The sequence below is a fragment of the Hylobates moloch genome, unplaced genomic scaffold (genome assembly GCF_009828535.3).
Source record: "Hylobates moloch isolate HMO894 unplaced genomic scaffold, HMol_V3 SCAFFOLD_14, whole genome shotgun sequence".
NCBI lineage: Eukaryota > Metazoa > Chordata > Mammalia > Primates > Hylobatidae > Hylobates > Hylobates moloch.
The window spans coordinates 71,950,524-71,968,665 of record NW_026652289.1 but is presented as its reverse complement, the minus strand read 5'-3'; the positions used below and the strand labels follow the sequence as shown (position 1 = coordinate 71,968,665).

General features: G+C 39.3%; 2 protein-coding genes across 15 annotated transcripts in view; one reads left to right on the top strand and one right to left on the bottom strand.

Annotated features, from left to right (window-relative positions):
* Positions 1–13,961, bottom strand: part of TMEM87A (transmembrane protein 87A) — a 63,596-nt gene extending 49,635 nt beyond the window's left edge. For 4 of the 5 annotated variants that reach the window (XR_009209776.1, XM_032176037.2, XM_032176038.2 and 1 more), the window contains exons 1-6: positions 13,818–13,961; positions 12,634–12,694; positions 8,860–8,945; positions 5,038–5,151; positions 1,847–1,900; positions 1,611–1,655 (exon numbers count right to left, since the gene is read on the bottom strand). Coding sequence is in view for 4 of the 5 variants with exons in the window: in XM_032176037.2 (XP_032031928.1) it covers positions 1,611–1,655; positions 1,847–1,900; positions 5,038–5,151; positions 8,860–8,945; positions 12,634–12,694; positions 13,818–13,961 (504 nt within the window). In the remaining variant the exon portion in view is untranslated. Of the gene's footprint in view, positions 1–1,610; positions 1,656–1,846; positions 1,901–5,037; positions 5,152–8,859; positions 8,946–12,633; positions 12,697–13,459; positions 13,672–13,817 lie in introns of those variants that run through there. The other variant, XM_032176042.2, reaches the window with a different exon arrangement.
* The window catches only part of GANC (glucosidase alpha, neutral C), an 87,336-nt gene continuing 82,957 nt past the window's right edge, over positions 13,764–18,142 (top strand). For 2 of the 10 annotated variants that reach the window (XM_032176029.2, XM_058427771.1), the window contains exons 1-3: positions 13,868–14,007; positions 14,732–15,074; positions 16,955–17,017. In XM_032176029.2, coding sequence (XP_032031920.1) covers positions 15,046–15,074; positions 16,955–17,017 — 92 coding nt within the window. In that variant the 5' untranslated portion in view covers positions 13,868–14,007; positions 14,732–15,045. Of the gene's footprint in view, positions 14,609–14,731; positions 15,075–16,952; positions 17,018–18,142 lie in introns of those variants that run through there. The other 8 variants (XM_058427779.1, XM_058427775.1, XM_058427776.1 and 5 more) reach the window with 8 other exon arrangements.

The following is an 18,142-nucleotide window of genomic DNA, read 5'->3' as shown; positions in this document are numbered from 1 at the left end:
AACTCCTGGCCTCAAGTGATCTGCTCACCTAGGTCTCCCAAAGGAAAAAATACATTTGGAGGTCCCTAAAAGACTGATCACCTGAGCTGTCTGGCAAATTGCTGAAAAGCTCCATTCTCAGGACTTGTCTTTATCTGACCTGACTCAAGAGATCACCCAGCATCAACAACCCTGTACTCAAAGCATTTGTCAAAAACATTGAACAGCAATCGTTCAAGATCACAGCTGCCTGAGGTGACATTACCAACTGGGGCTATTAAGGGGCTGATTGGAAACTTAAAAGGAAAAATTGGAGAATGAGATGTCCATAGGAACTTTGGAAAGCTCCAAAATATTCCTGGAAATCTAGAAGGCCATATGTGCAGGGCTCTGCACACATGTCCAGGGCTGTGCACAGGTCCAGCACAGACCTGAAGAGGCCCTAATCATTCACTGGCTGATCTTAAGGCTCTGTGCAAGCAGGAAGTAAAAGTTGAGACAGAGTGTAAACTGTGAAAGAAGCCAGACACAAGGCCATGTATTATATGATTCCAGTTATATAAAATGTCCAGAAAAGGCAAATACAGAGAAAGAAAATAGATTACTGATTGTCAGAGGCTGGGGGCAGGAGAAATCGGGAGTGACTGATGACTATGGGGCTACTTTTGGGGATGAACAATTCTGGAATTAGCGATTGGTGCTTGCACAACTTGAGAATACTAAAAACCACTAAATTATATGCTTTAATAACTTTAATAATAACTTTTAGGCTGGGTGCAGTGGCTCACGCCTATAATCCTAGCACTTTGGGAGGCTGAAGTGAGATGATTACTTGAGCCTAGGAGTTCTATACCAGCCTGGGTAACATGGTGAGACCCAACCCCCACAAAAAATTTTTAAAAATTAGCCAGGCATGGTGGTATGTGCCTGTGGTCCCAGTTACTTGGGAGTCTGAGGCAGGAGGATCACTTGACCCCAGGACGTCAAGGCTGCAGGGAGCCATGTTCACACCACTGTTCTCCAGCATGGGCAAGAGTGAGACCTTGTCTCAAAAAATGAAACAAAACATAACTTCTGTAATATGTATATTATACCTTCATAAAGTTGTTATAAAATTAAAAACTTTAATCAGCTTTGTAAAAACCATAACCCAACATTGATAGCTGTCATCCTTCCTCTAAATTTTTAACTGGCGATGTTTTGAGGAATTAATTATGAATTTGAAAATAGTATCCATACAATGCATATTTATGAAAACTTAAGGCATATTTATAGCTTTAGACCTTATTCCAATTTTCCAAACTCTCAATTATATTTTATCACAGATAATTTTAGATGAAGTTTAAGAGTTCTTATTTTTAATAAGTTTCTTCCTGTTTACAGATATTTATGGGGGGATAATTATAAAAGCAATGCAGGTGTACAGCAGAAAATTCAGAAAACACAAAGAAACTAAAAATCACTCATAGTATCATTCAGAGATCCAACCATTTTTAACATTTTGGTCTATAGCTTCCAGATTTAACTTTCTTTTCAAATGTTAGCATAGTATGGGAGAACAATTCAAAAATATACAAATATAAGAAAACTAAACTATGTGTTCAATGCCCCAAATCCCCAAATATACTTACAGTTTTGTCTCCAATAAAGGTAAGGTTTGTTCCATTCTCCTTAGCCTTTAAACATTAAAAATAATAATAATTAATTCAGAACTTCTTGTTTTTAGCTGCCCAAGTTCCTGTAGCCACTGTGGGAGCCTGCTCCCCAGGTGCAGCACTCCCTCCTTGGAGATGCAGTGAGCACGGGTATTTCCTGCACCACCAAAGTTTTAACCGCACTCTCAGAAATATATAATGAAAACAATTACCTCCTGTTTTTCTCCTAAAAGAGGCAGTCGATGCATAAAATCTCCAGAAAAGCTCTATAAAAGAAACACAAAACAAAAAATTAAAGGTGTGTAAATACTAGAAGAAAAGCATAGCTCAAAATACAAAGAAATGGTTAAAACAAAACACCACACCCTAACTAGTAAATATAATAACACAGCATCAGTAGACAAAACATTTCCAATTAACCACGAACAAGTGAATAAAACCCTGCTGGGAACTAGAAAATAGTATCAAACCAAAATGGCCATTCAATTTTTCTAGAGAATAATAAACATTTAAGAATGACAAAGCCTTAGATATATGATGTATGCTTAGGATAGAAGAATCTTAGATCATTTCCCCTCATTCTACAGATGAGTAAAATGTGGCTCAAAACTACAAAGCTTTAGACAAAGAAACAGGATTTAAACCTAATATTCTTTTTTTTTTTTTTTTTTTTTGAGACAGAGTCTTGCTCTGTTGCACAGGCTGGAGTGCAGTGGTGTGATCTCGGCTCACTGCAAGCTCCACCTCCCAGGTTCAGGCCATTCTCCTGCCTCAGCCTCCTGCATAGCTGGGACTACAGGTGCCCGCCACCATGCCCGGCTAATTTTTTGTGTGTTTTTAGTAGAGACGGGGTTTCACCGTGTTAGCCAGGATGGTCTCAATCTCCTGACCTAGTGATCCGCCCACATCAGGCTCCTGAAGTGCTAGATTACAGGCGTGAGCCACTGCGCCCGGCCTAAACCTAATATTCTTGATGCTTAGGTCTGCTGTCCCTTCCACCATACTACACTTCATGCCTGTAAAAAACTACACTAATTATCTTTCTTACCAGTTATCGGTAGATGAGGCATTCTCCTTCCTGAGTAATGAGACTGTGTAATTCAACCCTGTTACATTAGACTGGAGGAGGAGAGGAAACCTTACCAATAAGCCAAGACCCTGGAAAGATTATAGCACATTTAAAAGTAGTCAGCCTCCGGCAACCAGATGCAACAGGTAGCTTTCCATAATCAAATCCAAGAAAGACCAACCAATCCTCCTAGCCTAAGGGATAAATTTGGAAAACCAACAGAAAACATACAAACTACACATCACATTGTTTCTGGCTTTCTCTACCATTCTTTCACCATCTTAAAGCTATTTTCTTTTTTTTTTTTGAGACGGAGTCTTGCTCTGTTGCCCAGGCTGGAGTGCAGTGGCGCGATCTCGGCTCACTGCAAGCTCCGCCTCCCAGGTTCACACCATTCTCCTGCCTCAGTCTCTCCAAGTAGCTGGGACCACAGGTGCCTGCCACCATGCCCGGCCAACTTTTTGTATTTTTTAGTAGAGACGGGGTTTCACCGTGGTCTCGATCTCCCGACCTCGTGATCCGCCCACCTTGGCCTCCCAAAGTGCTGGGATTACAAGCGTGAGCCACCGCGCCCGGCCTTAAAGCTATTTTCTTTTCCCTCCAAGACCATAAAATCTAAGTTATAATAAAAGCGGAACTCTTCCTTCAATTACCAATTACTTCATCTGCTCATCAATTATCCATTTTTTTTTTTTTTTTGAGACCAAGTTTCGCTCTCGTCGCCCAGGCTGGAGTGCATTGACATGATCTCAGCCTCCCGGGTTCAAGTGATTCTCCCACCTCAGCCTCCCGAGTAGCTGGGATTACAGGCACCCGCCACTACGCCCGGCTAATTTTTTTGTAGAGACAGGGTATCACCATGTTGGCCAGGCTGGTCATGAACTCCTGACCTCAGGTGATCTGCCCACCTCGGCCTCCCAAAGTGCTGAGATTACAGGCCTGAGCCACCACGTCTGGCCTCAACTACCAATGATTAAATTTGTTTTCTTAATAATAAACTTTACTTCCAGTAATTTGACAGTTCAAGGCAAGTTGCTAAATATTCCAAAATAATTTTTAAATATAGTAAGGACAAGTATAGATGATAATTACTATAACTATTTTCAGCACATATAAAATTTTTCTATCAAAAAACTGAGATTACTATTTCTAAGACAACAAAATTTGATATCAAAATCTCCACTTACATGATTACGTATGTATAAGCACGAAAAATGTATGATTAGTCACATCTCCCTCTTTCTACAAAATTAAGGCGTGAAATTGAACTCTAAGACAATGATGATACCCTTCTGATTTCAGATCTATAGAAGTAAATTTTTAAAACCCTGATTTTTCTGGGAACATATTAATTAGATGAGGAGACCAGAGAATTAAAAATGTGAGGTTTTAAATATGTCCATCAACAGATGAATGGAAAAACAAAATGTGGTACATACATACAATAGAACATCATTTAGCCTTAAAAAGGAATGAAATTCTGATAATGCTATAACATGGATGAACCTTAAAAACATTATGCTAAGTGGAAGAAGTCAGACAAAAAAGAACAAAAGTTGTATGATTCTATTTATATGAGGTATCTAGAATAGTCAAATTCATGGAAAGTAGAAGAGTGGTTACCATGGTCTTGGGGTTGGATGGTGGGGAATTTTTGTTTAACAGGTATGATGTTTTAGTTTGGGATGATAAAAGTACTAGAGATGGGACTCAGCCCGGTGGCTCACACCTGTAATCCTGGCATTTTGGGAGGCCAAGGTGGATCACTTCAGGTCAAGAGTTCAAGACCAGCCTGGCTAACATGGCAAAATCCTGTCTCTACTGAAAATACAAAAAAAATTAGCCAGGCGTAATGGCGTCAATCTGTAGCCCTAGCACTTGGGAGGCTGAGGTGAAAGAATTGCTTAGATCCGGGAGGTGGAGACTGCAGTGAGCCGAGATTGCGCCACTGCACTCCAGCCTGGGGGACAGAGAGAGAATCTGCCTTGGGGGAAAAAAAAAAGTACTGGAGATGGGTCGATGGCTGCACAGCAATGTGAATATATTTAATGCCACTGTATTATACACTTAGAAATGGTTAAAATGGTAAATTTTATGTAGTGTATATTTTACCACAATAAAAAAATGGGGGTTTGCTTTTTACACACAAAGGAAAGTACAACCTCTCTTTGATAAGATGAATATGTAAGTGGCTGACTATATACCTATCAGAACATGCTTCCATTTACTTCTGCCAAAAGAAATACTTGAGGAGTGGGAAGTGGATATAGTCAAAAATATATGCATTCCATTTTTTACCTATTCTATTTACCTCCAACCGCTTTCAAAGATTACCTGTGTTTTAAAGAGTTCACTGCAGTTCTGGAACAATTTTGATGATGTTTGATATTTCCCAGACAAGCCTCTTTTTTCCTTAAGTTTTTCCAAATACAACTCTACTTCTTCTGCCTGGAAAAAGAGATAATACAGAGTAGTTAACTCACCTTCCAAAAAATAAGATACTAAGAGTACAACAAATAGTTCACCTGTAGTACAAATACAATTTTGAGTTTGCTATTTTAAAAATGAACAGCATCAGATAAAGGCTCTATATAAAAGTATCTAAGAATCGAACACTATTAGACTCAAGGACTATTAGACTCTCGTCTTTGGCTCACAAGGCATAGTTCTACTAACAATTCTGGATAGACTGGGAAACTGCCAGAGTGTAGAGGGTTTTGTCACATTAAAATATACTTAAAAGAATTTACTTGACCAAATTAACAACGTCAACAAAAAGATATTCATGCTCATAAGCTAAGATACAGCAGAAAATTGTTGCAAGCACAAAACTAGGATAATCTTTTTAAAAATAAAAATTGGGAGATAGAAACAGAATGGAAAAGGTCTGAAAAATTCAACTCAGAACCATATATATATATTTTTTTTTTTAACTTTTATTTTAGGTTCCAGTATACATATGCAACTTTGTTATATAGGTAAACTGAACTCACAGGGGACTGTTTTACAGATTATTTCATCAGCCAGGTACTGCCTAGTACTCAAGAGTTATTTTTTCTGATCCTCTCCCTCCTCCCACCCTCCACCCTCAAGTAGGCCCAGGGTGTCGTTCCCCTCTTTGTGATCATGTGTTCTCATCATTCAGCTCCCACTTATAAGTGAAAATGTGGTATTTCGCTTTCTGTTCCTGTGTTAGTCTGCTAAGGATAATTGCCTCCAGCTCCTTCTGTGTACTTGCAAAGGAAATGATCTCATTCTTTCTTATGGCTGCATATGTATCACATTTTCTTCTATGGCCGCATATGTACCACATTTTATTTATCTAGTTTACCATTGACGGGCATTTAGGTTGATTCCATGTCTTTGCTATTGTGAACAGTGCTGCAGTGAACATATATGTGCATGTGTTTTTCTGGTAGAATGATTTACATTACTTTGGATATATACCCAGTAATGGGATTGCTGGGTCAAATGGTAATTCTGTTTTTAGCTCTTTGAGGAACTGCCACACTGCTTTCCACAGTGGTTGAACTAATTTACAATCCCACTAACAATGTATAAGCATTCCCTTTTCTCTACAACCTTGCCAGCATCTATTATCCTTTGACTTTTTAAAAATAGCCATTCTGATGTGAGATGGTATCTCATTGTGATTTTGATTTGCATTTCTCTAATAATGATACTGAGCTTTTTTCCCATATGCTTGTTGGCTGTATATCTTCTTTTGAAAAGTGTCTGTTCATGTCCTTTACCCACTTTTCTATGGGGTTGTTTTTTGCATATAAATTTGTTTAAGTTCCTTATAGAGGCTGGATATTAGACCTTTGCTGGATGCATAGTTTGCAAGTATTTTCTCCCATTCTGTAGGCTGTCTGTTTACTCTATTGATAGTTTCTTTTGCTGTGCAGAAGCTTTTAAGTTTAATTAGATCCCATTTGTCAATTTTTGCTTTTGCTGCAATTGCTTTTGGCATCTTCATCATGAAATCTTTGCCACTTCCCATGTCCAGAATGGTATTGCCTAGGTTGTCTTCCAGGGTTTTTATAGTTTTGGGTTTTACATTTAAGTCTTTAATCTATCTTGAGTTGATTTTTGAATATGGTGTGAGGAAGGGGTCCAGTTTCAATCTTCTGCATATGGCCAGCACGCTATCGCAGCACTATTTACTAAATAGGGAGTCCTTTCCTTATTGCTTGTTTTTGTCAGCTTTGTTAAGTATCAGATGGTTGTAGATGTGCGGCCTTATTTCTGGACTGTCTTCTCTGTTCCATTGGTCTTTGTGTCTGTTTTGGTTACTGTAGCCCTGTAGTATAGTTTGAAGTCAGGTAATGTGATGCTTCCAGCTTTGTTCTTTGAGCAATATATTTTCAACGCTCAAGTATTCTGGATTATGGCAATTCTCAAAAGTGTGGCTGTTGAACCATAGTCAAAACTATTTTCATCGCTGGGCACAGTGGCTCACGCCTATAATCCCAGCACTTTGGGAGACTGAGACAGCTGGATCACCTGAGGTCAGGAGTTCGAGACCAGCCTGGCCAACATGGCAAAACCCCATCTTTACTAAAAATACAAAAATTAGCCGGTGTGGTGGCAGACACCTGTAATCCCAGATACTCGGGAGGCTGAGACCGGAGAATCACTTGAACCTGGGAGGCAGAGGTTGCGGTGAGCCGAGATCGCACCACTGCACTCCAGCCTGGGTGACAGAGTGAGACTCCGTCTCAAAAAAAAAAAAAAAAAAACTATTTTCATAATAATAATAGTATGCTATTTGACTTGTAATGATATTACAAAAGTAATAGTGGGTAAAACTGCTACCCCTTATCAGGAACTAAGGCAGTGGCACTTAATTGTACTAGCAGTCATATTCTTCATAGTCACAAACTGACAGTTTTTAAAAATGCCAGTTTTATGTAAGAATATCCTAGATAAAGCAGTAAAAATTATTGTTATTAAATCTGGACCTTTTGAGTACCTGACTTTTTAAATAATCTAGGTGACAAAATGGAAAGTATGCAAAATACAATAAATTATTGTCTTGAGATCAAGCACTCTGCAATTGCTTTGACTTGTGAGTTAAACTAATCATTTTTTCCACGAAACACCATATTTACTTGAAAGAATGACTGAAAAACTACCATTACTCAGACTTGGTTATTTGAGAGATATTTCTCTGGAAATGGGCAATGGAGGCTGTCTCCTCAAGGAAGACAACTGACAGTATTCACTACCAAAATAAAATTGGAGATTTCAAGCAAAAACTGGAATTTTGAAGAACTTGTATCTGCTACACTGAATTTAATGGCTTCCAAAACTTAAGAACCTACTGATGAGATGAAGAGGGCAGGGTATAGTTATAAACAATGTAATTTTTAGCTAAGTGTGAAATGAGTTAATATTTAGAAAATGTATATAATTCAGTCAGCTGCTATTTTCTAAATGACCAATAAATGATGCTACAAGATCACACACAGGTAAAAGATACATTCATATCAGTGGATTTCTTATCAGTGTACAAAAAAAGTTCATTAATATTTCAGATTCCACATTGCAACTAACCTTTAAAAACTTCCACTTGTTGAGTTTTGGTATAGAATCAAAAAAGAATATCCTCAGTTATCTGAAAAGGCCATTAAAATACCATTCCTTTTCCCAACTATCTATCTGTATGAGGTCGCTATTTTCTACATGTACTTAAGCCAAATTATTGCAACACACTGAGTGAAGGAGGGAATATAAGAATCCAGTGATCTTCTGTTATGCCAGATAGTAAACAAATTTACAAAAATACAAAACAATCCTACTCTTCTATGTGGTTTTCTGGGAAAAACAGTTACTTATATTAACATGTAATAAGTTTATTATTGCTACTTTAAAATAAATTAATAAATATTTTTATATTTTCTCAGTTGTAATTTCTAACAGCATAACCCACATGCTCAAAGGCTTTCTGGAGACCACAATAATTTTTACAAATATAAGAGTTCTGAAACCAAAAAGTTTGAGAATTGATGGTCTGCAAATTGGGAAGCAAGCATTCTAGTTTCAGCTCTCCTCCTCCATAGCTACATGATACTCTTTCCTCTATGAAATTAAGAGACTGGAACCAGATAATCACTAAGGTCCAAGAAAAGTCTGTAAATTTTATGTTCCCACCTTGAAATTATAGATTTCATTGTAACAATCAGCGCTTTTCAGATACCAGGTTATATTCAAAGACAGGTCACAAGGTTCTCCATCAACTACAAAAGAAGAAATCTTTGTTAACAAAAGATAATTCCCCAACAAGGCATTTTTCCTAAACTGTTAACCTACATCCTATTTATTTCCTACCCTAAACTGAGATACTCAAAGACCATCCTTTCTCCAAACATAAAGTATTGAAACACATGAAAAAAGAGCTGGATATTAAGATAAATATTGTTATTCATAGAAAAATAGCAGGTAAGCAGTTTTTAACCTCTGGAAACTGTGGATCTATTTTTATGCCATGAAGTCCTAACTTCTGGATCTCTATTGGGAAAAACCTGGGAGTGATAAAGCAGTCCTAAATTCAAGCCAGTCTTCTATTATTTAAGTATTTATTGAGCAGGCTAGGTGCGGCAGCTCACACCTATAATCCCAGAAGTTTGGGAGGCCAAGGCAGGGGGATCGCTTGAGCCCAGGAGTTCAAGACCACCCTAGGCAACATATTAAGAACTCATCTCTACAAAAAATGTTTAAAAAGCTAGGCGTGGTGGTACATGCTTATAGTCCCAGCTACTCAGGCGAGGGAGGCAGGAGGATCACCTGAGCCCAGGAGGTCAAGTCTGCAGTGAGCCATGATGGTACCACTGCACTCTAGCCTGGGCGACAGAGCGAGACCCTGTCTCAAAAAACATAAATAAATAAATAGCGCAAGTATACAAAGGTATAATGGCACATTGTTAGGCCAAAGAGGGAAATGAGTGGAAACAAATTATTAAGACCCTTCGAAAGGCTAGTTGAAGAGACAAGCAATAATAAAATTAGGAATGCATGTCACAGGACAATATTCATAACTGTTAAATGGTGTTAAATGATGATATACATAATAGTTCCACTGAGAGCAAAATTGGTATCTCGGACCTTGAAAGATATCAAGATAGAACAGAAAGAGCAATGAACGAAAAGCAAACATGGCTGTGGAAGGTAGAAATAGCAAAAGCAAAGATAAGAGTATCAGATTTTTTTTTCAAAGCCTACCTTAAAAGAGGCCTCAAGGAAGCTCATGTTATCATGGAAGCTTCATAAAGCTCATTAAACACAGTTTGGAACACAGTATTCTAATGGATGAAGACATTCTGAAGACTTGGGAAGGTAAATCTGACTATATGACTGATTAGCTGGAGGAAGTCAGTATTCGCTTTTATCTTTGATTCTAGCTATGCAAGGAAAAATATACTAAAGACTCCCTACTCTATACAAATGTGACAAAAATAAACATGCTGCATTTAGGAATCTACTTTTCGTTCATAACAGAAGACGCAACCTAATTATAAGCTTCCTTTTTTCTTTCTTTTAAACTGTTTTCCCAAACTAATTTTTAAATGAACAACATATTTTCAAAGGACTCTATTAGAATGTTCAAAAATTTGACCTGTTGGATAGAATTTATGGAAATGATAAAAACCAATCGGGCTATGAACTATTCAAAATAATCCATACAGAGACAGGATTAACTAATAAAAAGCCAGTAAGAACACATCCCCCAAACAGGAGACTTGTAAGGAAATTTGGCAGCAAAAATACTGCTGTTTATGTTAAAAGACAATATTTAGAACTTTAAATGAAAGGCTTTAAGACAATAAAAATGGTCCCAGCTATTCCATGGAAAGCTATATACCATCCCTCAAAAAGTACAAAATCAAACACAACTGGTAAATATGAGAAAGCACAGAAATAACAAAGAAAAAGATAATGTAAATGTTAAAGTGTCTCAGGCCAGGCACGGTGGCTCACGCCTGTAATCACAGAACTTTGGGAGGCCAAGGCAGGCAGATAACTTGAGGTCAGGAGTTTGAGATGAGCCTGGCCAATATGGTGAAACCCCATCTCTGCTAAAAATACAAAAATTAGCCGGCGTGGTGGCACGCGCCTATAGTCCCAGCTACTCAGGAGGCTGAGGCAGGAGAATCGCTTGAACCCAGGAAGCAGAGGTTACAGTGAACCGAGATCGTGCCACTGCATTCCAGCCTGGGCATCACAGCAAAACTCCGTCTCAAAAAACAACAACAAAAAATAAAGTGCCTCAAATCCTCCAAAAACAATGAGATATAAACACTTCAAAATATGCAGTTGGGGCCGGGCATAGAGACTCATGCCTGTAATCCCAGCTACTCGGGAGGCTGAGGCAAGAGAATCGCTTGAACCTGGGAGGCGGAGGTTGCAGTAAGCCAAGATCGCACCACTGCACTCCAGTCTGGGTGACAGAGCGAGACACCATCTTAAAAAAAATGCAGTTGTTTTAACTTGGCAAAACACCACTAGATCAAACTACAAGTGAAAAAAAGACTGGACCTAACAAAAGAATAGAACAGCAAACAGGCTGTCAGGCTATTCCAAAAGACAAGGGTTACCAGGTTACCTAGTAAACCAATCTCACAAGGCCAGTGTCAGAGTAGATTTGATCTAAATCAAATGTAAGTCATTGGTCAGGAGACTGATTATGTATTCATGGATATAGTATATATTCTTCAGAGAAATTCTACCTGCTGTTTTCACTCCCACTAGAATGTAAGCTCGATGAGGGAAGAACATTTTTCTATTGCTTCCCTGCAGTCTATGCAATAAGTAATAATTACTCACTAAACAATTGAAAAGAATAAAATTATCCAACTACGACTTATAATTTTGCACTTCCGTGAAGACACTATGCATAGAATCACACATCTATCATCAGGATTTTTATCCCTCATCTAGAAATAAAGCTGCCCCCGATCAATCATTCTCTAAATTAAAGCCAGTTTTAGAACTAAAAGGAAGCTTTTATTGAACACACAATGGGATACTTTAGATTCAGATACAGTCATTTTTCCACTAGACAAACTAGTTTTGTTCTACATAATCTCTATTTCTTGATAATATCTGAGCTTCCTCTTCCAAGGCAGTAAAGTACTCCTTTTGTAAATAAGGGATCTACTAAATATATTCCTTCATAGCCAACTGCCTGACAAACCTAGGTCATGTTTGCAGTAAACATTTAACAAGCACACAAGAGTAAAACCTCTTTAATCTACACAGAACAGATTAAAACAACCATGCAGGGAATCAACCCCAACATAATCACAGTCATGCACTACATAACATTTCAGTAAATGAAAGACTACATATACAACGGGGGTCCCATAAAATTGTAATATCGTATTTGTACTGTACTTTCCTATGTTTAGATATACAAAAACTTACCATTGTGTTACAATCACCTATAGTATTCAGTACAGTAACATGCTATACAGGTTTACAGCCTAGGAGCAATAGGCTGTACCATACAGACTAGGCGTGTAGTGCCATCCAGTTTTAAGTAACTCTATGATGTTTGCATAATGACAAACTCACCTAAGGATGCTTTTCTCAGAAAGTATCAACTGTAAATGTAATTCGACTGAGATGTGACTGAATATTCAATGTAGTATATACAGCATATATATTAATATATACATTATATATACTAATATATAATGTATACATAGTGTATATATGCAATGTAAACACCAGAAAAACAAGAGAAGAAAATAAAGTTCACACAAGTACTTTGAAGATTCAGTAAAAGGACCTTAGTAATACTAAAAATACTTATACCTAGATAATGCCAGACTATTAGATTTCAGAATTTGAAAAATAGGTAATTTAAAACATTTCCTATAAGTTTTTAAAATTCAAATTAAAACTTCATGAAATTCAAAAACTCACACTTCAGGAAGATAGTGGTATTTCTGAAGAGGATCTTTCCAAAACTAAAATAATTTTTCCCCTGCAAACATAAAGGAAAGATAATTAGCCTCAGATGGCTTCAATTACCAAAGCATCATATAACTATCTAAGGCTGCTAGAAATTCCAACTTAACTTAAATCTTTATGGGACGTACCCCTTAATCAGTTCATTCTCTTTACTCACCAATCACTGCTCAGAATAACCAATCATTTTTTCTAATGAACTATTCTGTGTGCAGATAACCAGAGTTTTATTTTCGAATCTAAAAAGACTTAACCATTTTAGTAACAAGTAAAAACCTAATTGAACACCTGAAAATCTTCACCACTGAACAAAAGGTATAACGTTTACCATATATAAAAGCCCAAATAAGATCTGGACATTACAATCAGTGAGCAGAGCAGAATGAAACAAAAAGGCCAACGTAGGTTTAATGGGGCTAATGCTTTTCAGCATTTCCTCCCTGCATCTGGTTTTTGTCTGCTCACAGGACTATACCTGTTACTGAAATAAGGTTTAAAATGGGTAAGGGGCAGAAAGGGTCAACCCATGTAGTTAATTATCCAAATGAAAGACTAGCCTTACCACATTAAATTTAAAGTACTATTTCTTCCATTTTAACCATTCCCATGTTAAAACACATTTTTTAAATCTCTATGCTTTCTAGTCACACAGTAAAGCTTAGAATAGCCATTTCAAAGTTGGAGCGAAGTCGAACCATCTCGTAAGCAGAATTACTCAGGGACCAAGAAGTGCAGAGGAAGAAAAAGAAAGAAAGAAATGAAGACTCCTATCTACGTATCTTTCTTATCCAACCCGAGGACACTGGATTCTCTGAAACATCTGAAAGATAAACAACTCTCCGTTTGTACATCGTTTACATCTCAAGTCAAGCACTGAAAGTTCTGTTTTTCTAATGAGAAGCCGCTCCACCACTCCTTTCTGTTGCTGATGTGGCCCTTACATTCCCGCTAGCCTAATCACACAAGTGCGCGGCTTTCCACTCCAGGGAGGTGGGTCCCAGTTGGCCAGCCACACAGACCATCCCGGCAACCCCACCCCTTTTGAAGAGACTTTTGCTGAACCTTCAAGGACCCCTTGGGCCGCCGTAGCCCCACCCCTTGCTCCTCTAGGTTCAGACGCTAGTGAAGTGAATACTCACCGACGGTATCGGAATGTGCCATTTGGACCGGTCGGCAGCAGCTACGGGTGCCGGTCCCGCACTGAAAAGCGACAGTGGTGACGGCTGAGCTCCCAGAAGCAGAACAATGACAGGCAACACCTGAAGCCACGCAGCCGCCGCCATCTTCACAACCGTGGAGTGCCTACCGAAAGCATTTCACCCTCTTCCGGTTCGTCCCGCCTTCTTCCGGCTCTGCTCTGAGGGCGGGATTATCCGGGTCCTGGAAACGTCGCGGGGCTTGTTTGCTGTGCAGCGTAGCGGCCTCTCCCTCAGACAATCGTCTGTGCGCCGTGAGACTTTGGACCTACTGCGCAGGCGTCATCCTGTTGGAACTTGGTCAGCTGGGTTAAGGAGAACGCTACATGGCAGCCTGGCCTGAGTCTTTTCTCTCTCCTAGCCCTTAAAGGTTTTGGGACCAGGCAGGTACCCCGTGCAGGATTTGGCTCTCTACTTCTCCCGCTCGCCCCAGCCCCTCATCCCTTCTAAGTCAGTGTCAGACTTTGAGGCCAGAAAGTCTGGAAAAGCTCTAAGTCTGGCTGCCCAATTGGCGTCTAGTAGTGAGTTCTCTGGTTTGGGTGGTATTTAAGCAAAGCCTGGAATTCGGCGGTGGTGGAGTACACGCGATTCCTAGACTGGGTAGTGTAACAACCTTCAAAGGCCCCTTCTAGCCCTGAAGAGTACGATGCTGCAGTAGAATCTGGCCGGAGACCTAGCCTCCAGCAAAGACCCGGCCGGCACTTCCCACTCAACTGAAAACGGAGACAGAGAGGGTCAGTTTTCAAAATGTGTGGCGTGACCCCGCCACTGAGATAGATCTGCAGATGTTTCTTCCCAGTCAGGGAGGCCGTCTCGGCATTTGCCGGTTCTTAACGCTCTTGATTTTTACCCTCTAGGGCTCATTGCGTACACGCCCTCACCGCCGCCCAGTTTCGGTTCCTAACAAAAGCACGTTCCTCATCAGCCACCCGTAATCAAGACAAATTTGCCAGATAAATCATTGTAGAAACGCTAGTTTCGGCCTGAAAAATTCCAGGAGCAAGAGTCAAGATTTGTCACTCCATAAGGATCTGGAGGGGACTCCCTTCCCAGAAACTTGACGATGAAGTACTGGTTGTAATTTTAGAAAGACACCCAGTCGGCTTCTTTAAAAGATCGCCCAGGGCCGTTGTCCTGAGAGCTGGGAGCTGGTCGGAGTGACAGAGAAGCCATGGAAGCATCTGAGAAAGAGGAAACAAGGTAAAGGCCAAGTGCTTCTGTAGCGAGTGACCCCAGGGTCCCTAGAAACAGGGAATAGTACCTGAAAGTACCTGAAAACATTTTGGCTTTGAAGATTTCATTGTGTTTTAATTGCATTTCTTATTTGCGTATTTGGTATTTGCTCACCTTTATCTTTTCTCTGAATTCGCAGGGAGTTAGTTGATATTAATAGCCTCTCATAAAATACTTTCAGGATGGTTAAATAGGCCGGGTGCAGTGGCTCACGCAGGTAATCCCACAGCACTTTGGGAGGCCAAGGTGGGAGGATCGCTTGAGTTCAGGAGTTCGAGACCCCCTCCCCGCCCCCTCGGAGTCCCAGCTACTTGGGAGACCAGTGGGAGAATGGATTTGGAGGCTGCAGTGAGCTGTGATCTTGCCACTGCTTGGGCAACAAAGTGAGACCCTGTCTCCAAAAAAAAGGATGGTTAAATAACATTAACAGTGGAAAAGTTGCAATCAGAACTCTTAACACGTGAAATTCAGGCATGTTGCTTTCCAAGTTCATCTATAATCACCCCTTCCTATATCATCCCAGAGTTAATTCTTCAAAGCTGTAAAGAGGAAACAAAAGATTCTCCAATCTTTGTACACTTGATTAAAATAAACTGGGCCGGGTCGCTCATGCCTGTAATCCCAGCACTTGGGAGGCCTATAGGTGGGCAGATTGCTTGAACCCAGGAGTTCAAGACCAGCCTGGGCAACATGCTGAATCCCTGTCTCTACACAAATTTTAAAGTTAACCAGACGTGGTGATGTGGGGCTGTAGTCCCAGCTACTCAGGAGGCTGAGGCAGGAAGATAGCCTGAGCCCAGGAGGCGGCAGTTGCAGCAAGCCAAGATCATGCTACTTCACTCTAATGTAGGAGGCAGAGCGATATCCTGTCTCAAAAAAATTTTTTTAAATAAATTAAAATAAACTGACAAAGACTGAGTTCAGTGAAGGACAAACTTTTTTTAGTATGGCCAAATATATCTGCCTGGGCTTGTTTTCATAATATTTCGACGTTTGTGTTCAGTCATAGCTTCCTACATAATCATGGACATGCTGACTACAGATGCATTCAGCCACACCGGTGCATGAAAGCCAGTGTTATTTTTTTTTCTCCTTATAATCTGTAGTTGTTTTAATCAGATGGAGGCTAGTTTAAATACATATACTCAAAACTTCAATATACATATATCTCATTCATGTTTTATTCCAGAAACAGCTCTTCTGGAAACTTGGTTTTAAAAAACACGGCCCCTAGATTGTCACCTCGTCTTGAAAAGCGAGAAATTCCCCTTCTACGTCTGTTCTGTTCTTATTCTAGCACCTTGCACCTCTATTAAAGCATTTGTCAGCTTGTATTGTGATTGCTGGTAAAACCCTAACTGATAGCTTGAACACAGTTCATATTTTCCTCAGAGCCCAGCACCCAGAAAGAATTTTCTGAAAATATTTTGTTGAATAAATCGGTGGGTGGGTTATGGTTCTTAGTTTGTCTGGTTGGTTGGTTTTGGTTTGTTCGTTTTAGGATGCTGTTTTGGTTTTGCTCCTTCAGATTTTACTTTTGCAGTCATAGCCTTCAGTCATTATTTCAGAAGAATATGTCCTCATAAGTGACAGTGATCTTGTCCCATTACTTTCGGAGTAACCCCAGAACCTGATGTTTTGTTGTTTACCTCAGAGGATTTATAAAAGGCTATTGTTCTGCAGCATAATGTGCTATTATGTTATACTATGGCCGTGACACAATTTTGCGTTGCAGAATAGACTCCAAAGGTTTATTTTGCATGTTCGTACTGTAGTTAGAGAAGGTACAAAAGTTGGATTCACAAGCCCTGTGTAAAATAAATTTCTCAAAATGTCTTTTTATTTAGTGTTGAAGATGAAGCTATAGATAAAAACATTTTCAGAGACTGTAACAAGATTGCATTTTACAGGTAAGGAAAATAAATATAGTAAGTAGATCAAAACATCTCTGACAGTATTTCAAAATGGATGCTTATTAAATTTTTGAGAACTGATAGACTTTCCAAGGAAAGGATAATTTAATAATTAAGGAAATCATCAGACAGGAGACTCACTTTTAACTTCATACATTTACTCCTGAAGTATTTAAATCTTTCAATAAACAGCTATTTTATTTTAAAAGCCAAAATATTTTTAAACTAGTTTTAAATTTTGACGCTTTGAATAGATAACACTTTTACATGGTTCAAAAGTAATATAAAGAGGTATACATTGAAAAATGTTGCTTCCACTCTTGTCCCCTTCTACCCATTCCTCATCTTGTCCCGAGTAACCAAATTTCTTCATTTCGTATTTATCCTTCCAGTATTTCTTTTTGTAAATACATGTATTTTTATATTATTCCTTTTCTCTTTTTTTAATCACCCCTTTTTATACCAAATAGGCTTTTTTTCCTGCTTTATAGTTTGTTCTGAGGAGGAATTCATATGAGTGCATGGAGATCGTTTCCCCTTTTTACAGCTGCATAATATTCCAGGGGGTAGATATACTATTAATATAATTTATTCAGTCTGTCTCTTATTGCTAGACCCTTGGGTTGTTTTTAATCTTTTGCTAAAATAGCACTACCACAATGAAGAGCTATACATAGGTCATTTTCTACACATGCAGGTATATTTATAGGATACATTTCTAGGAGTGGGATTACTGGGTCAAAGAGTAAATGCATTTGAAATGTGTTAACTATTACCAGATTTCCCTCCATAAGAATTATACCATTTATACTCCTATCAACATTATATAAGATTGCCTGGCCAGACGAGGTGGCTCACACCTGTAATCCCAGCACTTTGGGACGCCAAAGCAGGCAGATCACCTGAGGTTGGGAGTTTGAGACCAACCTGACCAACATGCAGAAACCCCGTCTCTACTAAAAATACAAAATTAGCCAGGCATGGTGGCGCATGCCTGTAATCCCAGCTACTTGGGAGGCTGAGGCAGGAGAATTGCTTGAACCCGGGAGGCAGAGGTTGTGGTGAGCCGGGATTGTGCCATTGCACTCCAGCCTGGGCAACAAGAGTGAAACTCTGTCTCAA